This window comes from Ahaetulla prasina, chromosome 15, assembly GCF_028640845.1.
Source record: "Ahaetulla prasina isolate Xishuangbanna chromosome 15, ASM2864084v1, whole genome shotgun sequence".
Taxonomy (NCBI): domain Eukaryota; kingdom Metazoa; phylum Chordata; class Lepidosauria; order Squamata; family Colubridae; genus Ahaetulla; species Ahaetulla prasina.
The window spans coordinates 9,959,911-9,984,103 of NC_080553.1; the positions used below are offsets into that span (position 1 = coordinate 9,959,911).

At 45.6% G+C, this 24,193-nt stretch overlaps 1 protein-coding gene across 4 annotated transcripts in view; it reads right to left on the reverse strand.

The window, feature by feature from the left end:
• Window positions 1-1,983: 1,983 nt before the first annotated feature.
• The window catches only part of SEPTIN5 (septin 5), a 47,268-nt gene continuing 25,058 nt past the window's right edge, over window positions 1,984-24,193 (reverse strand). For 2 of the 4 annotated variants that reach the window (XM_058158427.1, XM_058158426.1), the window contains exons 2-11: window positions 19,388-19,484; window positions 18,176-18,262; window positions 16,775-16,898; window positions 14,752-14,886; window positions 12,201-12,318; window positions 11,612-11,713; window positions 8,777-8,873; window positions 8,037-8,172; window positions 6,943-7,045; window positions 1,984-4,013 (exon numbers count right to left, since the gene is read on the reverse strand). In XM_058158427.1, coding sequence (XP_058014410.1) covers window positions 3,957-4,013; window positions 6,943-7,045; window positions 8,037-8,172; window positions 8,777-8,873; window positions 11,612-11,713; window positions 12,201-12,318; window positions 14,752-14,886; window positions 16,775-16,898; window positions 18,176-18,262; window positions 19,388-19,397 — 969 coding nt within the window. In that variant the 5' untranslated portion in view covers window positions 19,398-19,484 and the 3' untranslated portion in view covers window positions 1,984-3,956. Of the gene's footprint in view, window positions 4,014-6,942; window positions 7,046-8,036; window positions 8,173-8,776; window positions 8,874-11,611; window positions 11,714-12,200; window positions 12,319-14,751; window positions 14,887-16,774; window positions 16,899-18,175; window positions 18,263-19,387; window positions 19,518-22,103; window positions 22,239-24,193 lie in introns of those variants that run through there. The other 2 variants (XM_058158425.1, XM_058158424.1) reach the window with 2 other exon arrangements.

Here is a 24,193-nt window from a genome sequence, read left to right on the forward strand (position 1 = left end):
GGAACGATGCACGGAGGAAAGCCGAACGCAACGACAGAGCGACAGAAGGCAGAATCGGAATTTGGAACCGGGGTGGGTGGGGTCCCCAAGGGGTGACGGTTGAGGGTGCAGCCCGGAAAAAAAAAGAAAAGAATCCACGCCACGAAGAATATTCCCCACCAAGAAACTTTCTTTCTAGGAAAATCAATAAATAAAGGCATGCAAAGTGGGGCCAGGAAAACCAGCAACTGGACCACGGAGAGTTGATCACCGATTCTGGGTGCAAGTCAGCACATAAGCACAGAGTTGGGTTTCATACACTCTTCTTGAAGGTGCAACGTACCTAGGGACTCACATACACACACACATACATCCACACACACAAATGCTGTTTTTGTACAATTTTGGCTTTCAACCAGTGTTCCTTTCACCTTGGCAGGTTGGAGACTTCCAACTCCCAGAATTACTCCGCTTAGCCTTCTAACCAACTTCTAACCAAACGACAGAGGGTGTGCCTCTGGTTTTAAACCGGAGCCGGTTTTAAACCAAGCTGGGGAGTGGGGGGCAGGCGGGGGGAGAGAACCACGTCGCTTTCTTTCACACCGAAGAAAACAATGTGAATTTTGGAGCAGCTCAGAAACCGCTCCCCCCCACCCAAAAAAAAAAAAAGATTGCAAATTTTGAACTTCTAAAGGGGTAGATGGTTAACCTTTCTGGTGGCGAGTGCCCAAAGCGTGCGTGTGCATGCTCACGAATGAACGTGCCAGAACCCCCCTAATTGCAATGTGAGCACGCCCCTCCATGCGTGCGCAACCACCACTACCCCGTGCCTGTTTTGGCTTCCAGATTGGTGCAAGTGGTTTTCCAGGCCCAAAACGGGGTGCAGGGGGGGGGAAGGCGCCCCATTTTGGGCCTGGAAAACCACCTGCACCAATCTGCACCACAAATGCATCCCCCCGCCTCTCCCCCACATGCGCGACAGAGACAAGAAGACCAGCTGGCTGGCGGGAGGCGCCTGCACATGTACGGTGGAGCTGGGCTGGGGCGACGGCTAACATGCCCGCAGAGTGGGATCTCTGTGCCATGGGTTCGCCATCATGGGTTCTAAAGGGACGGGAGAAGAAAACGACGAACGGGAAAGTCATGTTATTAACGAGCATTTTGGATGGACCGACAAGGGAATCAAATTTGTATTTGGGCTTTGGTTTCCCTTGCCCGCAATTTTCTGGCCGTTCAGTCTCCAAATAACATCTTCCACTTGGAGGAGGGGGTATTGGAATTGTGAAATGCTGAGTGTATAACACAGTTTGGTGAAGAAGATGTGGGAGTGAGCGCGTCTTATTTTCTTATTTTAAGAGGAGTTTGTTGGTGCGGGAAAAATAAGCGTATCTTTTGTCAACAGGGCAAAAAAATATACTATTTTAAAAGAAGTATCCCGTTGGATGTAGAGAGAGGATCCTTATCTCACTTCAACAGGCCAAAGTGTTATCATTTCCTCTTGCTTTAAAGAAAAAAACCACACACACAAACGCCAGAGAAACACAAAAAGCCAAGAAAAGCCTTTGTAGCACCAGGTTGGCCAGGAAAAAAAAACAACAACCAGTGGGAAAATAGGAAGAAAACTTCCTAGCATTTAAGGATATAAAGCAAAAAGGATATAAACCAGGGATGTAGGGGTATTAAAACAGCCTGTTTGCAACTTTTTAAAACAGCTGCTTCGCTTTCTGGATTGCACAGCCGTGGAAGAAAAGAATTCGAACTGGTTTCCCCGGTTGGATTTTTTTTATTTTTATTTTTTTTTGCTGACAAGGAACATCCGATACAAGCTTAGGGATTTTGTTCTGGGGTTGGGTGTTTTTTTTTTGGGTCCTATGGAGAGGGGAAGATTAGGTTATATTTAGAGATGCTGACAAGCTGTGAATTAATTGTTTTAATTCGTTAAATTAATTAATTTAGGGTGATGGGCCACTTATTCTTTTTCTGTTCTTCTTCTTTTTTTTTCCCTTTCTTTTCCGTACTCGGTTTCTTTCTTGTTTATTTCTTAAGAGATGAATTTAAGGGGGTGAAGGAGAGAGGGCAGGTTGTATTTGAGATGCTGACAAGCTATGAATTCATTTAAACTTTCTACCTGCTGGGGTGATGGAGAAGTTACTGTTTCTGTTTTTCCCCTTTCTTTGGCTCACTGGGTTTCTTTTCGTGTTTTTCTCTTTGTATTCCTCATCCTCGCTATTTCTTTTCACTTAATTTAGGCTTCGTCCAAAAATTATTTTTGCGGAGGGGGGGTGGGAGACTACAAAACCCACGATGCCCCAACAAACCAAGCTTCTCAAAAAGGGAATATTTTTGCATTGAAAGGGAAAAAAAATGACTGAACTCCAAGGGAGCCCCCCCCCCCCAAAAAAAAAAAACTTTTGGCTCAAAGTTTCGTTCCTGCTCAGTGGGAATTGGGACGTCCTACAAAGAATCTACCAAGCGACTTTAGAATCAATATAGATCTTTATCGGTGGGTCCTGGTTTTTTTATCTGTGTTAGGCAAGAAGGGAAATATAGATTTACGGGCAAAGACGAGGCAGAATCTCAAAACACAGACGCAAAGCTTGGTTCATTGGAAAAAATCAGCCAATTATGGAGAGATAGGCCACCTAAAGAAAAAACTCCCAAAATTTTGCATTCTGACCAAGGGTGAAATTTGACCAGCTCAGACCGGCTCAGGCGAACCGATCGGGACGATTTGAATCGGTTCGCCAAACTGGTAAAAAAGCAGGGTGTGGGAGGGGCCACCCTTGGTTGGCCCCGCCCGGTCACCCACTCGCTGCTCATCCCTTGCGGCTGCTTGCTCGCCCCTTCCAGTCGCTCGACATGCCCACCCACCTCGCCCTATGGGGTGAGACTTTTCACCCTCCATTTACAGTGGAGCTGCTGCTCCCTTTATGGTCCTCCCCCCCGGCCCCCTCCCTCCCGGGGACTACCTTAAAGGGATAGGCTGCAACAGGTCTGCTGTGAATGGAGCGAGACAAATTCAGTTCTCATAGCATTCACTCTGAGCCCTTCTCGTGCTCATACGCATGTTTTTTTTCCCTACCGGGTTCCGTGGGCATGGCTTAGTGGGTGGGGTGTCATGTGACTGAGTGGGTGTGGCTGTGAGTGACATCGAGTTGGCCACGCCCACTCAGTCACAAGACATCCCCCATAACCAAGCCACACCCACAGAACTGGTAGGGAAAAAAAACATTTGAATGCCACCACTGATTCTGAGCCACAAAAATTTAGTCCACCCCTGCCCGCCTGCCCAGAAAGGCCTTGCGTTTCTCAAGAGAGTAGAACCAGATAGAGGACCAACCAGGAACCAAGACCTCCATCCAAACCCTATTCCCCCCACCCCACCCTGACACAGCCAATTTTCTGCTCCTTATTCTCTCAAAACAGGCAATGGGGAAAGAACCAAAAGTTATTTTCCGAGCCAAATCAAATCTGCCCAGGAAATCCCACAAACGGTTTGTTCAGATATGCATAAGAATGTCATTGCTCCCCCCCCCCAAAAAAAGGCAGGTGTTAAGAAAGAGTGGGGATGAAAGAAGGAGAAAGTGAGGAGGAGGAGGAGGAGGAGGAAAATCACAGCACCGTGGTTAGTCGTAAACATTTAACGCGCACGTTCATAGAGTCCTCACACTTCAGACGCCACGCCCCCTCCCATCCCGAAATTTTCGTTTAAATAGTAGAATGCTGTCGGAGAACCGAGGGGTGGGGGGGGGACCCTTTTCCCGCCTTGAGGACATCTTGCAAGACAGTTCATCAACCTTGGAGGGAGAAGATGGGTTGGGGGCCTCTCGCTCACACGCCCCTTTTTGCTCGTTTGGATCGTAGGAAAAAAAAAAGAGTTTCCTGAAGCGGTTTCCTCGGCAGGATGGAGCCCAGGGTGCGTGCGTGCGCACACGTGTACACACACACACATCCCTCCGTTGCTCTCTTCGTCCTTCTCATTGCTCTTGAATTTGCTGTTGCATTTTCTGTAGCATCTCCTGCATTCTTCTCAGCTGCGGAGAGATAAGGAAGGGAGGGGAAGGGGGGGGGTGTCACAGTTTTGTTTGAAAATAAATAAAGGAAGGCTTGATTAATTAATGCTCTTGCTAGATCTTATATTGTCAAAATATCATCATCAAAAAAGCACAGCGAAGACTGTTCTTTCTGCGCCAACTCAGGAAGCTCAAACTGCCCAAGGAGCTGCTGATCCAGTTCTACAGAGGAATGATTGAGTCTGTCATCTGCACCTCATAACTGTCTGGTTTGGTTCTGCAACCCAACAAGACAGACACAAACTTCAGAGGATCATTAGAACTGCAGAAAAAAAACAATGGCTACCAACCAGCCTTCCATTGAGGACTTGTATACTGCACGAGTCAAAAAGAGGGCTGGGGAAATACTTAGATACCTCACATCCTGGACATAAACTGTTTCAACTCCTACCCTCAAAACGACGCTATAGAGCACTGCACACCAGAACAACTAGACACAAAGACAGTTTTTCCCTGAACGCCATCACTCTGCTAAACAAATAATTCCCTCAACACTGTCAAACTATTCACTAAGTCTGATTTGATTGCTTATTTGTACCCTATGACTATCATTAAGTGTTGTACATTCTTAACAAATGTATCTTGTCTTTTTATGTACACTGAGAGCAAAGACAAATTCCTTGTGTGTCCAATCATACTTGGCCAAGAAAGGATTCTATTCTATTCTATTCTATTCTAGTCCTGTTCTGTTCTATTCTTCATTCCAATGTCTATTCTATTCTATTCTATTCCATTCTATTCTATTCTATTCTGTTCTGTTTTGTTCTGTTCTGTTCTGTTCTATTCTTCATTCCAATGTCTATTCTATTCTATTCCATTCTATTCTATTCTGTTCTGTTCTGTTCTGTTCTATTCTTCATTCCAATGTCTATTCTATTGTATTCCATTCTATTCTATTCTATTCTATTCTATTCTAGTCCTGTTCTGTTCTATTCTTCATTCCAATGTCTATTCTATTCTATTCTGTTCTGTTCTGTTCTGTTCTGTTCTTCATTCCAATGTCTATTCTATTCTATTCTATTCTATTCTATTCTATTCTATTCTATTCTATTCTATTCTATTCTATTCTATTCTATTCTATTCTATTCTATTCTAGTCCTGTTCTGTTCTGTTCTGTTCTGTTCTGTTCTATTCTTCATTCCAATGTCTATTCTATTCTATTCCATTCTATTCTATTCTATTCTGTTCTGTTCTGTTCTGTTCTTCATTCCAATGTCTATTCCATTCCATTCCATTCCATTCTATATTTGAGGCTGATTTTAACGATGTTATTATAATGTAGGTACTGATGAGCCAATTCGAAATGCTTGCATCTACCACTGTTCGTCTTTTGACTGTACTGTTTAACTAAAAGGAAGACCAAAATTTGAGGACTTAGCTGGAGGACAAGCTCTTCCAATCATCTCCAGATCTGTTGCTCTCCTTAAGGCAGTGCAAAAAAAAAATTAAATTAAAAAAATCATTCGGGGAATTTGATTCACAGACTGTTGGGATCGATGCACGGTTTTCGGAACCGGGTCATAAAATTGAATCGCATCCTCCAATCAGATCCTTTTTAAGATCCGCTTAGTCGATTCGCTTCAGATGGAGGAACATTGCTTTTTCCGAATCAATTGTAAATCCAAATCAAATGACGGCAAATCGGTTTATGGGTGTTCTCTAAGCATTTGATTGCAGATGTTTCATCCCCTGACTAAGTAACATCATCAGCGCTAAGGAGCGAGGGGTTTGCTCCCTGTTTATAGACAATTACAGACAGTGGCTTGCCCCAGCGTTGTTGGCAGGGGCTGTTGTGTTCTCCTTGGTCATTCCTTGATTAGGGCATGGTTTTCCGCTGGAGTGTTTGTCTGGTGTTAATCCCTGCTTATCTGGGTGTCGGGTTGCTGGAGAAGAAGTGTTCTGGTCATTGGGTTTTCTTCTTAGCTTTTTTTAATTTTATTTTTGTTTACGTCTGGTTAATTTCTACTGTGTTTCCCCGAAAATAAGACCCTGTCTTATATTTTTTGGAACCCCGAAATAAGCGATTGGCCTTATTTTCGGGGAGGTCTTCTTATTTTGGGGTGCATGGAGCAAGACGGGACTCTTCTTGCCGTCTTATCTGATTTCCAGCTCTGTCTCCCTAACCCTAACCAGAGGAAATGGCGGGGACCGGCTGCACATGCGTTTAAATATTTTCGGGGCTGTGCTTGTGTTTAAATATTTTCGGGAAGGGCTTATTTTCAGGGGGGCTTATTTTCACTCATGCGCTCAAAAGCCCGATTGGGCTTGTCATCAGGGGATGTCTTATTTTCGGGGAAACAAGGTATGTATAAATGTATAAAAATCGAAATTAATAAATAATAAATAAATAAATGTCTCAGGGATGAAATCCTGCAGGTTCTGACAGGTTCTGGCAAACCGGTAGCGGAAATTTTGAGCAGTTCGGAGAACCGGCAAATGCCACCTCTGGCTGGCCCCAGAGTGGGGTGGGAATGGAGATTTTGCAATACTCTTTCCCCCAGGAGTTGAGAGGGAATGGGGATTTTGCAGTATCCTTCCCCTGCCACGCCCACCAAGCCACGCCCACCAAGCCACACCACACCCACCAAGCCATGCCCACAGAACTGGTAGTAAAAAAAATTGGACTTCACCACTGGTATGTCTCTGTTGATGCTAATCACTGTTGTTGATGGCTAATAGTTACTTAGTTGGGAAACATCTGCAAGCAAAGATGTTTGCATCAAGGACTCTACAGTTCAACCCCAAGCTATAGATCTTCCCTTTCATTGAGGGCAAGAGTCACGGCTTACGACCATAATGGGCAGGCTCCATGATAAGCAGGCTCTTATGATGGTCATAACTCAAGGACTTGCCCTATTTAAAACTTTTAACAGTGTCTTCAGCGGCTTACCTCTTCGTCCTTCATCTTGATGAGCTTCTCTGTTTCAGCATCTGGGGTTGGAAGCGGCAAGATGGGAATTGGGCTTTCGATTCGGTTGTCCTGAGTCAGTTTGCTGAAAAGGAAGATTTAAACTTAACTTCTGTGAATCAGCCTCAGTTCTTCTCTTCTCTAGAAAGGAATGGGAGGAGGGAGGAGAGGTGGAGGAGAAGAAGAAGAAGAAGGAGAAGGAGAAGGAGAAGAAGAAAGAGGAGGAGGAGGAGAAGAGGAGAAGGAAGAGGAAGAGGAGGAGAAGGAAGAGGAGGAGAAGGAGAAGGAAGAGGAGGAGGAGGAGGAGGAGGAAGAGAAGGAGAAGAAGGAAGAGGAAAAGGAGAAGGAGAAGAATAGGAGGAGGAAGAGAAGAAGGAGGAGAAGGAGAAGGAGCAGAGAAGAAGGAGAAGAAGAAGGAAGAGGAAAGGAGAAGGAGAAGATGGAGAAGAAGAAGAGGAGGAGAAGGAGAAGGAGAAGAAGAAAGAGGAGGAGGAGGAGAAGAGGAGAAGGAGGAGGAGGAGGAGAAGGAAGAGGAAGAGGAGGAGAAGGAAGAGGAGGAGAAGGAGAAGGAAGAGGAGGAGGAGGAGGAGAAGGAGAAGAAGAAGGAAGAGGAAAGGAGAAGGAGAAGGAGAAGAATAGGAGGAGGAGAAGGAGAAGGAGCAGAGAAGAAGGAGAAGAAGAAGGAAGAGGAAAAGGAGAAGGAGAAGGAGAAGACGGAGAAGAAGAAGAAGAGGAGGAGGAGGAGAAGGAGGAGGAGGAGGAGGAGGAGGAGAAGGAGGAGGAGGAGGAGGAGGAGGAGGAGAAGAGGAGGAGGAGGAGCAAAGGTGAAGAAGGAGGAGGAGGAAAGGAGAAGGAGGAGGATTGTGGGGCCCTTGGTGTTCTCTGAACTTAGTTGTCTTCTTGCAGATGTTTCATCACCCAAACAATGCCTAGCACTGATGACCTACCTAGTTACTAGTTGGGTCATGAAACATCTGCAAGAAAACAGCCAAGCTCACAAAGTATCAAGGACCTCACAGTCCTTCTTCTCCTCCTCCTCCTCCTTTCTTCCTGATCTGATGGGCCAGGGAACTCACCTGGTCATCTGTTGGATGCACTGCGCTCGATAGTTCTCATAATGAACGTCACAAGTCACGTCTTTCAGGTCATGCATGTGAGTTCGGATCAGCATGTTTCGTAGCTTCACAAAGTCACAGTGTGCTTGGTTCTCCACTAGAGAAGCAGAAAGACATCCTTTTGGAGATGGGTGGCATGAACAAGTCAACCCATCAATAAATTAAAAAGAGTCCACTAATCATTCCGTAGCGGAAAGACACAGAGGTCATTGAAGAAAGAGATCTTCTCATTTAATGTTCAACGTTATCTCTATGATAGATCTCCATCCATCCATCTTTAGGACGCACCCTGGGAGGAGGGGGGAAACAGGGTCATAACTGAGCCATAAATTACGTAGGGTCAGAGCTGATTTCGCTTGGGTACCTGCCAACATGTTGCTCCTAATAAATAACTGGATTTCTTTTGAAGCTTGGCTCGAGGGTCATGGTTTAATTAGGGCATCCGTCGGAACCCTGACACAGTCCACATCTCTAAAAGGACAACTGGGAACATCTACTAGTCTGACTGGAATATACCAAGATCAAACCAGGATTGGTTTTGACCCTAAAATGACCACCGCAGAAGCTCATAATTAAAACTTTCACACTGTTTTGGCTTCACTGCTTCCAAACCTGGAAGTTTTGCTTAGATTTCGAAGAAAATGGTTCAATAGATCCTTGTGTTCGTAAGGTCAATGTTAAAGTCAACAAAGACAGCTTACCTTCCACAATGCCCCAAGGGTAGAGTCTTCCTCGGACCCTCTGCCCTTTGGCTTCGACCACTGTGTTGCTACCAATGACGGCAAAGGGCGCACTCTCCTGGTGCCAACACAAAATGTTACGAGAAGTTAAGAGAACCACTGATGTGACCGAGGCCCAAGTAGCGATTACCAAACACAATTCAGTCCTCAACAAACTTATTTGATTAGAACAGCTGAGAATTAATTCATTCTCAGCTTAGTCCAAAACAAACTCTTCATAAACAGTCCTTCGGCTTTATCATCAACCTTTGCTGCCTTTGGCAATCCGCCAAAGGCTTTTCTTGACAAAAACTCCACAAAGTTCAAGAGACACTGACCAGAAGCAATGGACTCAATGTTGCTTTTCCACAAAGATCCCAACAGCTCGTTGCTGCTCTTTTAAGCCTCATGGGAGGGACCAATCATATCCTGGCCTTACTCCAGAGTCGGCCTTTTTGCTTCAGCTGCTCTCGCTTTCTGGCAGCTCTTTGCATGCGTGCACTAGGAACAGGCTCGTCCTGTTCCTCTGCCTCTCTGCTGTCCACCTCTGGAGGCTGTGGAGTTCGCACATTGCTCCCAGATGGCCCTGGACCCGGACCCGTCTCTGCCTCTGACGCAGAGCCCTCATCCAGACCTCCCCCTGATGCCAGGACTGGCCCATCGTCCTCCCCATCATCCTCACTGTCTGACTCTTCTGCCAGATCCACAGGCTGCTGGCAGACCACAACAACCACAACCAAGAGAGGTTGCTTTCCCTGGACACCCATCAGAAAAGCAGACAGGTTTACGAGGAGAACCTGGTTGAAAGTTTAACCAGGCTGACCTTACTTCTGAATAGGCAGCAAACCCTGGGCACATTTGGTGCAACAAACCTCACGTGTTTATTGGTGTAGGTTAACATTTGGTTGACCAAAAGGGAAGCAGCCCCACGGAATTCCAAAATTGGATTAGATTTCCAAATTAAATAAGTCCAAGATTGGATACTTCTGCATCAATTCAGACCATTGTTTTGTCAAAGAACAGAATAACAGAGTCGGAAGGGACTATGGAGGTCTTCTAGTCCAACCCCCTGCTCGAGCAGGAGACCCTATACCTGTGATGGTGGACCTATGGCACGCATGCCGGAAGCAGCACACAGAGCCATCTCTCTGGGAATGCAAGCTGTCGCCCTTTGCTCTTCTGGGTTCCGATGCATCAACCAGTTGGTCTTCACGCACGTGGGAGCACCAGAAAGCAAAAGAGCAGCCGTCCAGAGCGCATGCACGCACTGGGAAGATGATCTTCTGGTTTCCAGCGTGCACTTGCGCACCATCCAGCTGGTCTTCATGTGCATCAGAACCTGGAAGGCCAGGGAGCTGGTGTGCATGCGCCATGTGCCGGAAACCGGAATATTGCGCCGAGCGGCTGCTCTTATGGTTTCCCACGGATGCGCACCAGGTGGCTGCGCTTATGGTTTCTGGCACACACGCACACACACACATGCTCCTGTTTCAGCACTAGGTGCCGAAAAGGTTTGCCAAAACTGCCCTGTACCATTTCAGACAATGACTGTCAATATCGTCTTAAAAACCTCCAGTGTCGGGGCACATACAACTTCCAGAGGCAAGTCGTTCCAGTGATTAATTGTTCTAACTGTCAGGAAATTTATCCTTAATTCCAGTTGATTCTCTCCTTGATTAGTTTCCATGCGTTAATTCTTGTCCTTGTTGTGGCCCAGGCCCAAGTAGGTAGTAATAAACTTAATCCGTGGAAAAACAAACTTTATTCGAACAGCGGGGAATTACTTCATTCCCAGCATCGTTCAACTCAAAGTAAAACAAATGCCTCCCAACACAAATTCCTCAGTTATCTCACAAAACTTAGTCCAATTAGGCAAACTGCCAAAGGCCTTCCTGGCAAACATCCAGAAGCAACAAAACCAAAGATGTACACGAAGCAGAAGACGCAGCTACAACGTTATTTCCGGCAAAGCTCAAAACGCCGTTGCTGGTCTGTTTTAAGCCTTATGGGAAGGGCCAATCATCTCCTGGCCTTACTCCCGAGTCATCCTCTTTGCTTGAGCTGCTCTTGCCTTCTGGCAGCTCTTCTCATGCGTGCATCAGGAACAGGCTCCTCCTGTTCCTCTGCCTTACTACTATCAGTCTCTGGAGGTTCTGGAGTCTGCACCTCACTTCCTGATGGCCCTGGCCTCACCTCAGCCTCATCGCTGTCCGACTCCGTTGTCAGCTCCGTAGGCTGCTGACGGATCACAACAGTCCTGCCTTTTGGTGCTTTGGAGAATAGGCTGACACCCCTCCCCCCCTTGAGAAGTGAAAATTGGGAAGGGTTAACGTTTTCCCCGAGCGAATTGGGAAATTCACATCAAATCCGTCTGATTCAACTATTCAGTTCGGATGTCCTCACACTGGATCGAACCAAATTGCAAATTCAATTTTGGCTGATTTTCAGACACCCCTCGGCCCCAGTTTTGATAAAGCTGCCCTTCCCCCTAATTATCTCATTCCCTTAATTTTTCTTCGTCTAGGCACCAGGACAAATAGATAGCTACAACTGGGCAACCCTGTCTCTGAAAAACTCTTTAAGGCTAACAAATCATTTTTATACACCTAAAAAAGGCTGTGTACAATCCTGAGCGACGGGGCGCAGGTAGTCCTCGACATGTGACCGTAATGGAGCCCGGCTGTGAGAACTACAGAACTGGATCATAACTCTATTTTTCCATGAGGTCGTAACTTTGAACAGTTGCTAAGCAATCAATCCTTAAGTCGAGTAATATAATCAATACTTGAGTCTCAGGATTATGCGGTTTTGACTCACCTTCAGTTCTCTGTCTTGCTGCTTGAAATCCTCATCTTCATCAGAGTCGCATTCGGGAAACTGGTAAACTTTAATTCCAAACTTATCGATCTCTTCCCGGATCTGACAAAAACACGATCCATTACAATCAATATTATTACCGTCCTGTATTGCAATGCGTTCTTTGCGCAGGGGTTAGAATGCAGCACTGCAGGCTGACTCTGCCCGCTGCAAGCAGTTCGATCCTGACCGGCTTCAGCCTTCCATCCTCAGCCTTCCATCCTTCCGGGGTGGGTAAAATGAGGACCCAGATTGTTGGGGGCAACATAGGTTGACTCTGTAAACCGCTTAGACAGGGCTGTAAAAGCACTGTGAAGCACTGTGAAGCGGTATAGAAATCTAAGTTTCTATGCTCTTCCTTCCTTCCTTCCTTCCTTTTCTTCTTCCTTCCTCCCTGCCTCTTCCTTCCTTCCTTCCTTCCTTCCTTCCTTCCTTCCTTCCTTCCTTCCTTCCTTCCTTAAGTTTTTTTAAACAAATCATAAAGGTGGGACATAAATAAATAATTTTTTTAAAAACCCTTTCCTTTAGAAATAAGGAATTTTCTGCCTACCCGTTCTTTTAGCTTCTTGATCTCGGAGGGAACGAGGCAGTCGGCTTTCGCAATGAGGGGGACAATATTGACTTTTTCATGGAGCGCCTTCATGAATTCCACATCAACCGGCCTTAACCTGCGACGCAAAAAGGGGTAAAAAGACAAAAAAACCTCAATCCGGGTGGTATCTAGATGTGGTACTAGATAAATCCCCTCCCAGTTGAGTTCCAAAACCAGGCGGGAATTGCAACTTGGAGGTGACAAAGAGAAAGCGAATGACAGGTTCAAGAAATCAGGAACCAGGATAGAGCTCAAAAAAAACCACTACAAATTTATTTCATGCTATCTATGACCGTGATGGGATCCTATGGCATGCCATATCTGTCGGCCCTAGCTCAGCTCCAGCGCACATGTGCAGGCCGGCCGGCTGATTTTTGGGCCTTCTGGGCCCACTGGAAGTTGGGAAATGGATTGTTTCCGGCCTCCGGTGGGCCTCCAGTGGGTGGGGAAGGCCGTTTTTACCCTCCGCAGGCTCCTAGAAAGGCTGACATCTCGTCTGGATTACTGCAATGCTCTCTACATGGGGCTCCCCTTGAGGAGCACCCAGAGACTCCAGGTAGTTCAGAATGCGGCTGCGCGGGTGATAGAGGGAGCCCCTCGTGGCTCCCACGTAACACCTCTCCTGCGCAGACTGCACTGGCTACCTGTGGCCTTCCGGGTGCGCTTCAAGGTTTTGGTAACTATCTTCAAAGCGCTCCATGGCATAGGGCCGGGTTATTTACGGGACCGTCTGCTGCCACCGATTGCCTCTCACCGACCCGTGCGCTCTCACAGGGAGGGACTCCGCAGGGTGCCGTCAGCCAGGCAGTGCCGACTGGCGACACCCAGGGGAAGGGCCTTTTCTGTGGGGGCTCCCACCCTCTGGAATGAACTTCCCCCAGGACTTCGCCAACTTCCTGACCTTCGAACCTTCCGCCGCGAGCTTAAGACACATCTATTTATTCACGCAGGACTGGACTAGAATTTTTGAATTTTTAAATTTTGAATTTGGTTTTATTGGGGTTTTATTATTTGTATTTCTATTTTAAGTATTTGGCCTTATTTAATAAGTTTTTTAATTGTTGTTTTATCCTGTATTTATATGTATGTTTTATTCTGGCTGGAAACCGCCCTGAGTCCCTAGGGAGATAGGGCAGTATAAAATGCGTAAAATAAAATGTATAAAAATGTGAATAAATAAATAAATAAATAATAAATAAATGAAAAATGGGCCTACTGGGCCCACCGTGCCAAAAGCGGGGGGGAGCGCAGGGGGTCATGCGCGCATTGCCTTATTACATTGTAAGCCGCCCTGAGTCTTCGGAGAAAGGCGGGATATAAATGTAAATAAATAAATAAATAAATGAATAATGAGGGGGCAGGAGGCATTAAATTATGGGTGTGGGCACGCACCCCCGCACTCCCCCCCCTGCGCTCCCCCCACTTTTGGCACACGACAGCGAAAAAGTTAACCATCACTGACCTATGAGGTCCTCTTGATGCTCTCTGAACTTGGTTGTTTTCTTGTAGATGTTTCATTACCAACTAGGTGACATCATCAGTGCTAGAAGAGAGTGGGGTTTGTGGAGAGGAAGAGGAGGAAGACTGTGGGGTCCTTGATCATCTCTGAGCTTGGTGGTTTTCTTCCAGACATTTCATCATTGTCTAAACAAGGTAACATCCACAGTGCTAGAAAGGAATGGGATTTTGGGGGAGGAGAAGGACAGGGAGGAGGAGGAGAAGGAGGAGGAGGAATACTGTGGGGTCCTTGATCATCTCTGAGCTTGGTGGTTTTCTTCCAGACATTTCATCATTGTCTAAACAAGGTAACATCCACAGTGCTAGAAAGGAATGGGATTTTGGGGGGGGGGAGGAGAAGGACAGGGAGGAGGAGGAGAAGGAGGAGGAGGAGGAGGAGGAGGAATACTGTGGGGTCCTTGGTGCTCTCTGAGCTTGGTTGTTTTCTTGCAGACATGTCATTACAAACAAATACCAGCAGTGATGATGTTACCTAGTTGGGTCATGAAACGTCTCCAAGAAAACAACCAAGCTCAGAGAGCACCAAAGACCCCTCAGTCTTCCCCGCCACCTCCTTCTCCCCACCCCCCAAAAAAACCCCATTCCTTTCTAGCACTGATGATGTCACCTAGTTTGGGTCATGAAACATTCACTTCTTCATTTCAACCCTGAGCTACAAATATCCTTCTTTATTGCCACATGCTACCTATACACACAAATCTAAATTACTAACGGCCAAAGCAAATTGGCGCCCGATAAGAGTCAAAGGATTTCAAGGGGGCGGGATTAGATCTCTTGCAGAGGCATAAAGACTCCAAGCTGATAGTGCATTTGACCCCGCCCTCAGACTCAGCCTAGTTGTCCCCTACAGCTGAGGTCTCCAACTTTTGAGACTTGTGGCTGACTGACGAATTCTGGGAGTTGAAGTCCACAGGTCTTGAAGTTATCAAGTCCTACAGCGTAACACTTGCTTCCAAGCAAAATGGCTGGGGCTGTTGGATCTCGGCCTTACCCGTGTCCAAACGGCGAGATAAAATAGAGGCAACAATGAACCCGATTGTCTTGGATGTTCTTCCGGTTGAGTCCACTCTCATCCCGGAAGTATTGTTCAAACTGTTGATCGATGTAGTCGGTGATCGGCTTCCAACTGGACAATAGTAACAAACAAGGAAAATGAAAGCAATGATAGTTCCCAGCGTCAGTGGCCGTGAAAAAACAATTAAATAAATACAGATAGTCCTTGACTTACGACCACAACCAAGCCTAAGATTTCTGTTGTTGAGCGAGATAGTTGTTACATGAGTTTTGCCCCATTTACGACCTTTCTCATCCCTGTTGTTAAGTGAATCACTGCAGTGGTTAATATAATAGTTGTTGGTTGTTGTTGTTTTTAAACATTTATTTTTATTAAACCATTTTCTTCACTTTACATCGCAGTTTCCATCTTTACAACATTCCTGTACATTAACAGTATATATGTATACAATATGTATGGGATGCGGCGGCTCAGTGATTAGGACGCTGAGCTTGTCGATCAAAAGGTCGGCAGTTCAGCGGTTCGAATCCCTAGTGCTGCCGCGTAACGGGGTGACCTCCCGCGACTTGTCCCAGCTTCTGCCAACCTAGCGGTTCAAAAGCAGGTAAAAACTGCAAGTAGAAAAATAGGGACCACCTTTGATGGGAAGGAAACAGCGTTCCGTGCGCCTTTGGCATTGAGTCATGCCGACCACATGACCACGGAGACGTCTTCGGACAGCGCTGGCTCTTCGGCTTTGAAACAGAGATGAGTGCCGCCCCCTAGAGTCGGGAACGACTAGCATATATGTGCAAGGGGAACCTTTACCTTTACCTTTATACAATATGTAGTTGTTATTCTGAATATTTTTTGTACATTTTACGCTTGATAACATCGTACTATAATACTATATATTCTTTATCTATCCTTACTTTATACATTACTATTTTCTAATTCATTTAATCGTCTTTTCTTGTTAATTTCCTAATCTTAACATGCCATGGTTGTTAAGTAACTCCGGGCTTCCCCATCGACTTTGCTTGGTCAGAAAGTCGCAAAAGACACACCGACACACTGCAACCGTCATAAATATGAGCCAAGCGGCTGAATTCTGATCACGTGACCTTGGGGAATGCTGCAAGGGTCATAAGTCACTGTTTTCGGTGCCGTTGTCATTTCGAATGGTCACTAAATGATCTGTATGATGTTTTGACTGGATGGTCAGGAGACACTGGACCAATGAAATGGAAGATCTGGGGGTTGCATTCCCAGAGGGTGTTAACTTTGGTTAGTTTTAACCTTGGTTAGAGAGGATCTCAGAGAATGCATGAATTGAAAGAATAGAATGGAATGGAATGGAATGGAATGGAATAGAATAGAATAGAATAGAATAGAATAGAATAGAATAGAATAGAATAGAATAGAATAGGATAGGATAGGATAGGATAGGATAGGATAGGATAGGATAGGATAGGATAGGATAGGATAAGAAAATGAATAAAGAATAGAATAGAATAAGGAATAGAATAGAATAGAATAGAATAAGGAATAGAATAGGATAGGATAGGATAGGATAGGATAGGATAGGATAGGATAGGATAGGATAGGATAGGATAGGATAGGATAGGATAGGATAAGAAAATGAATAAAGAATAGAATAGAATAAGGAATAGAATAGAATAGAATAGAATAGAATAGAATAGAATAGAATAGAATAGAATAGAATAGAATAGAATAGAATAGAATAGAATAGAAAGTGGAATAGAATAAAGAATAGAATAGAATAGAATAGAATAGAATAGAATAGAATAGAATAGAATAGAATAGAATAGAATAGAAAGTGGAATAGAATAAAGAAAAGAATAGAACAGAACAGAACAGAATAGAATAGAAAGTGGAATAGAATAAAGAAAAGAATAGAACAGAACAGAACAGAACAGAATAGAATGGACATTGGAAGTCTTCTAGTCCATCCCCCTAATTAAGTGGGTTTTGTACAAATTCAGACAAAAGGACTCACCAATCTGAGTTGTTGACGGCATCTCCAAAGCCTGGCGTGTCAACTATTGTCAGCTTCAGCTTGACTCCTTTCTCTTCGATGTCCACGGTATGTTTCACAATCTCTACCGTCTGATTTATTCTTTCTTCATAGATAAAGGACCAAAGGAAAAAGAGCAATGGAGGCTGGTTAGCACCATGGTCTTCTCCATGTCCCAACTCAGGAGTCAACCCCAGGTTGCATCTGTTCTCCCTTTCCCTCCATAATAAGCAATGGGCTGGGTGGCCTTGGCAGGTCTACAACAGTTGGCCATGACCATATCATGTCCCCTACACCCTATTCCCCCCGCTCCAGGTGAGCCATCATGGGCGTTCAACACTAGCTGGCCCTCCATGGACACTTAACTGTGGCTCAGGCGACCACGCCCGATCACGCAGTGATCACGTGACCATGGGGATACTGCAACGGTCGTAAGTGTGAAAAACAGCCGTCCGTCACTTTTTTCAGTGCTGTGGTAACGTTGAATGGTCACGGCTGCAAGTCGAGGACTAGCTATATAAGGGACAACTCATCCATTACACCGAAGGCATCCGAATTACACCGGATGCCTTCAGCAATCCCATGATGTAGTTTTGGGCCAGGAAAGATCCCGGTTGGTCCATGAATCCGCTCATTTTGTAAAAACAGATCCTCTCGGATTACAAAGACGCCCACCCAGTGGTGAAATCCTCCAGGGATCGCCGCCGGTTCGCTGCCCGCGCATGTGTGGTGCATGCCAAAAGCACGCTGCGCGTGCATGCACACATCACTCCAAGCCGGTAGCTTTTTTAACTATCAGTTCGCTTGAGCCGGTAGCTTTTTTTTAACTACCGCTTTTGTCACTACCGGTTTGGCTGAACCGGAGTGAACCAGTTGTCAGTTTTGGAAGGCAATTTTCTTTTTTGCTTCTTAACTGCCACATATTTTAGCTGGGGAAGTTGGGAGGGGGTTGTTGTTGGAGCGGTAGAAAGTTAGTCATAACAACATTCCGTATTCAAGGACATCCTGCGTCTGATGTAGACTGCCTGAAGATTGTATCCAATTGAGTGTGAAGAGTTGATTGGGCAATGTGATGAACTTGTGGGTGTGGGGCAGGGCTGTGAACTGTCAACTGGGTGTGGAAAACCTGGAAGCTTTCAGATTCGGGTTTTCCCAGCTGTGCCAACATGACATCTCTAATAAATTGGTACTTTAAGGAACCTCAAGCCTCAGAGCTTTAATTCGTTGGGGGTGTTCCTTGGAACCCTGACACCAGTAGCATTTCACCCCTGCGCCCACCCACACGCTTCTACCAAGAACAAACAATTAAGATCCACAAGTTATAAACATTAGGGGGGGGAATTGTGCTATTGGCTGAGCACAAGGACTAATTAAGAACGGTACCCTCAGCGTTGAGAAGTTTTCGGTCTTTGTAGAGATCTGTCAGAAAGAGGCTGTTCACCAGGGTTGATTTGCCCAGACCAGATTCTCCTACAAGAACAAAAATCAAACAATTCTTTTTTAAAAATATATATATATATATACTGTATATATATCTTGGACTGAGTCTTGAATATTCAGAAATGGCACAGCAGAACTGACACTATCTTTTCTCTGTACCTGATATTATTATTTAGGACATTCTGTCCTTGGAGAGAGACAATATTTCAGTCTAATTTTTAATCTGCATTGTCAGGGAAAGGAAGGGGAGGAAGGGAAAGGGGAGAGGAGAGGAGAGGAGAGGAGAGGAGAGGAGAGGAGAGGAGAGGAGAGGAGAGGAGAGGAGAGGAGAGGTTGACTCCTCTTGAGATGTTATATCCCTGGAGCTGGTGGTAATTTGGGAGGTTGTTTTTTCTTTTTTCTTTTGTAAATCGGCGTTTCTCAATCTCGGCAATTTTAAAGAAGTCTGAGCTTCATCTCCTAGACCTAGAGCCAGACATGTGTGGCTGGGGAATTCTGGGAGTTGAAGGCCTCGTGTCTTAAAATTGCCAAGAGTGAGAAACAAGAATAGAATGGAGTGGAGTGGAGTGGAGTGGAGTGGAGTGGAGTGGAGTGGAGTGGAGTGGAAGGGAAGGGAAGGGAAGGGAAGGGAAGAGAAGAGAAGAGAAGAGAAGAGAAGAGAAGAGAAGAGAAGAGAAGAGAAGAGAAGAGAAGAGAAGAGAAGAGAAGAGAAGAGAAGAGAAGAGGGGAAGGAGGAGGGAGAGAGGGAGAACAAAGAGAAAAAGAGGGTGGGAGGGAGGGAGGGAGGAAGAGAAGAAGGAAGGAAGGAAGGAAGGAAGGAAGGAAGGAAGGAAGGAAGGAAGGAAGGAAGGAAGGAAGGAAGGAAAGAAAGAGGGAACGAAGGAAGATTAAACAGCATTCATCCTTTTGATTCATCCGCTCCTGGATGTCCACAGTTGGTCCACCTCTAGCCAGGATGAGGTTGAACATGCAAGCTATTCACAAGCAGAACCTTGGCTGACCATTCCTAGCTGATCTTGGATGACCTTGGAAGATGCACAAAGCCAGAATGCTTAGCCCATCCCAGAATTCTTCTACCGGGAAGCTGAAGACCCATCTTTGGTAGAACCACCTCCATACTTAAAGAGAAGGTCCTGAATCTGGGTGTTCCCTCACCTGCCACCATGAGGGTGAAATCGAAGCCCTTCTTCACCGATTTCCGATGGACCTGGTTGGGCAAAGTGGCAAAGCCCACATACTGCTTCTCATGGTCCTGAGAAGGGGAGATAAGCAGCCATGGGTCAGACTGGGGAAAAAGGAGAGAATGAGAAAGGACCAAACATCTGGTTTCCACAACAATCACATCAACTCTTGAGGTTGGCTATTCCTGAGTGTAAAAGTCCGGAGCTGTTCGCTTAGATCGGGTCTGTTGTGACCGAGGCTCAAGTAGTGATTACCAAACACAATTCAGTCCTCAACAAACTTATTTTATTAAAACAGCTGAGCATGAATTCATTCTCAGCTTAGTCCAAAAACAAAATTCTTGATAACCAGTCCCTCGGCCTCATCACCAACCTTTGATGTTTTTGGCAACCCGCCAAAGGCCTTTTCTTGGCAAAAACCCCACAAGATTCAAGAGACGCTGACAAGAAGCAATGGAATCAATGTTGCTTTTCTACAAAGAACCCAAGGGCTCGTTGCTACTCCTTTAAGCCTTATGGGTGGGGCCAATCATCTCCTGGCCTTACTCCCGAGTTGTCCTTTTTGCTTCACTGATATAGGATCTCCTGCCGTGGGCAGGAGGTTGGACACTAGTACAGCGGTCACCAACTGGTGGTCCGTGGGCCACTGGTGGTCCGCTAGAAAAGTTTGGGGGTCCGCAGAAAAATTATTTGCTTTTTTTATATTGCACTAAATCAAACTAGGGACCCTGGGCCGGATACATGCAATGAATGTTTGTGTTGCTGCAGAGTCTCCCCCTTCAGGGTCTTTTTGTGTGGGTCAGAGGGGGGCAGAAATTCTGACCTGGGGTCTGCTTCAGCCTCCTGGTGCAAGCTTTGGACGAAGGCTGAAGGGAAGCATCACTGGTGAGGAAGAGCCGGAGGGCCTTGTTCCAGTGGGACTGCATCATGGCCTGGAACTAGCTGACCATTTCAGGCCACTGAGCCTCCAGGTCTTCCCTCTGCTTGGAAAGCAGTCCAGGACTAGGAGCAAAGAGTATGCTCCTAGTCCTCAGTGAGGTGCTTCTACTGAGCCTCCTTCTTGGCCAGATCCAATTTGAACTGAGCAGCTGTTTTGCCAACTCTGTCTCGTGGTGGCTGCTTAGCTCCAACAACTGCTTCCTGCTGGGGCCCTAAGGAGCCCGGGTGGGGAGGCGAGGAATGGTTGGGAGGGGAGGGGCGAGTAGAGGCTGCCGAGGGGTCCCTCGATGTGAGTGACATCAAGTTGGCCACGCCTACCCAGTCACATGACCACCCAGGCGGTCATTAGGCAGATCGTATTAGTGGTCCCTGGGATTTAAATTATGAATTTAGTGGTCCCTGAGGTCCGAAAGGTTGGGGAACCCTGCACTAGAAAACCTCCAAGGTCCCTTTTAGCTCTGTTATGCTATAATTCTGCAACTGCTGTACAGAGGTTTCACAATTTCTCGAAAACCTAGTTAAGGGTAATGCTAACCTACTGGACAGGGACGCGGTGGCTCAGGGGTTAGGATGTTGAGCTTGTCGATCGAAAGGTCGGCGGCTCAGCGGTTCGAATCCCTAGTGCTGCCGTGTAACGGGGTGAGCTCCCGTTACTTGTCCCAGCTTCTGCCAACCTAGCAGTTTCGAAAGTACGTAAAAATGCAAGTAGAAAAAATAGGGACCACCTCTGGTGGGAAAGTAACAGCGTTCCATGCGCCTTTGGCGTTGAGTCATGCCAGCCACATGACCGCGGAGACGTCTTTGGACAGTGCTGGCTCTTCGGCTTTGAAACGGAGATGAGCACCGCCCCCTAGAGTCAGCAACGACTAGCACGTATGAGCGAGGGGAACCTTTACCATTACCTAACCTACTGGACAAGGACAAATTTGTCAGAATGGCTTCATTTTGTTAATTGCCCCTGTCCTGGGACCACCTTCAGTGAAGGCCGGGAATATAAAAAAGAATTACATTTCTTTTTCTCTAGCAAAAGTGGATTTTGCAATTTCCTTTTTGCTGCGTTTTGCTCAAAAGGAAACGAGCGTTGGGTTGATGCCCTTGTTCACACACAACAGTCTTTAAACCCTCCCATCTACCCACCCTGGGCTTTCAAAATCTCCACGGCTGGGTTTTACACAACACCAACACAAATCAAAATCGAGGAGCGGGGTGGGGGTCGGGAAAAAGCCTCACTGCAGCTTTTAGGACAATGCGCAAATCTAGGCCACAGCGCTCACTCCCGAATGCAATCTTTTGCGATTAGAAAGGCACGGCGTGACTCAATTGCTTCTTTCTCAAAGAAAAGAGCAAAAACGCAGAAAGATTATTTCCAGCGGAGAGCCAGGAAAATATGAACGAGAAGGCCCGTTAATCAAGGGAAAAGTAGGGTTTGCAAACCATGACAATATATAATCAGCTTTTTCGGATACATTTCGCCCTCTGAAGTCAAGGCTGGTACACAGTGGCCTCTAAAAGATATCAACAGATTCTCTGGCTTTTTTTTTTTTTATGTCAACGTGGACATTGGCTAATCTGGCGCCCCCTTGATACGTCCGATTCCCATCGTCAAAGGCCACCCTAGCTAAAAATTATGGGTGCTGAAGTCCCATTCCCTCCAAAACATTTGTTTCTCAACCTCAGCAACTTTTAAGATGTGGAGGACTTCAGCTCCCAGTTTCTCTCAAACTTCAACATCAGATCGTAAAGCAACTCACGGACAACCCCAACGTAGGATGCAACACCTGCACAGATCTTCTCACCTCCCCCACATCCCCCTCAATCTTCTGTTCAGACAATATGGGGGGTTGACGGCTGGGAAGATCTCCGCAAACCATCATCGCAAAAATCCTTGGGTGTAATTTTTGTTCCTCCCGTTCTTTGTCAACAGTCAAATGAGAGCAGCCATAAAAAGCCACCGACGGATGCAAACCACAAAATAACCTTGACCCATCTCTGTCTCTTCCAATTTGCCTCGCCAGCTAGATGACCTACAAGGTCCCTTTCACCGCTGTTAATCTAATCTAATCTAATCTAATCTAATCTAATCTAATCTACTCTAATCTATTCTCATCTAAAACTCTAACCGTCCAGCAATTTTTTTTTCCAGGGCAAAAATTTTTATTTTCCATAATAATTCCCACAGTTTGACCAATGTACAATACAATCACTTATCCAACAATCGATCCTATACTCAAAATATGCTCAATCAGGGCTGCTCGACCGCCACTCCCTCCCTTAATCCTTTCTACCCTTCTCATCCTTCTTCGACTTTCCCCACCATCCTTCTCTTCGCTTTCCTACTTCCCCTCCTCTTTCCCACTTCTCACTACCATCCTTTCTAACCCTCTATCTTCTCCTCCTTCTCCTCCTCCTATCCTTTCTTCTCCCTCCCTTCTTTCCTACCTACCTACCTGCCTACCTACTTTCTTCCTTCTTTACTCCTCTTTCCTTACCCTTTCCCTTCGGGAGTGGTTACCGAGCAGTCCCGACTTTACACCATTCCAACTTGTTTAATTCTACCATTATTCCTGTACAATGGCAATCAATCAATTTATAATCTCCCCCCCCCCATTTCCCCCCCCCCCCCGAGACTTCCCAGAACAGAATACAGGGTATTGTAACTAACAAACATAATCTAAAATATAACATAAAACATATTCCATTTCACACCATCACACTATCAATTCCCTTCTTTCTTAAACTAATACATAGCAATTCCTAACTTCACTCAAAAACTAATTGATATTTTTTAATCTGATACTTATTTTGAATATAATCAATCCACTTTCTCCATTTCAAAATATATTTTTCTTGTGTACAGTCTTTCAAGTAGGCAGAAACTTTTGCCATTTCTGCTAAATTTGATACTTTACTAATCCATTCTCCAATTGTAGGTAAGTCTTTTTTCTTCCAATATTGTGCAATCAATAGTCTTGCAGCAGTTATTAAGTTCAAAATCAGTTTTGTCTCTATAACAGTAGCAATTTTTGACCTAATAAAGGAGTTCATAGTTTGGGGTTGAAATGAGGGAGTTCATAGTTTGGGGTTGAAATGGGCTTGAAATCAGGGGTCCTCGGTGCTCTTCGAGCCTGGTTGATTTCTTGCAGACCTTTCATGACCCAAACTAAGCAACATCAGAAATGATAATTGAGCACTGATGATGTTAGCTAGTTTGGGTCATGAAACATCTGCAATACAACTACCAAGTTCAGAGAACATCAAGGATCCCACAGTACTTCCTCCTCTTCCTCCCTTCTAATACTGATGCGGTTACTTAGTTAGAAATAGAATAACAGAGTTGGAAGGGGCCTTGGAGGTCATCTAGTCCAACCCCCTGCTCAGGCAGGAAACCCTACACCACTTCAGACAAATGGTTATCCAACATCTTCTTAAAAACTTCCAGTGTTAGAGCATTCATTCTGCAGGCAAGTTGTTCCACTGATTAATTGTTCCGACTGTCAGGAAATTTCTCCTTAGTTCTAAGTTGTTTCTCTCCTTGGTTAGTTTCCACTCATTGCTTCTTGTCCTGCCTTCAGGTGCTTTGGAGAATAGCTTGACTCCCTCTTCTTTGGGGCAACCCCTGAGATATTGGAAGACTGCTATCATGTCTCCCGTAGTCCTTCTTTTCATCAAACTAGGCATACCCAGTTCCAGCAACCGTTCTTTATATATGTTTTCGTCTCCAGTCCCCTAATCATCTTTGTTGCTCTTCAGTTGGGTCACGAAACGTCTGCAAGAAAACCACCAAGCTCATAGAGCACCAATGACTCCCTCATTTTTGTCCTGAACGTTTTCTTCCCTTGCG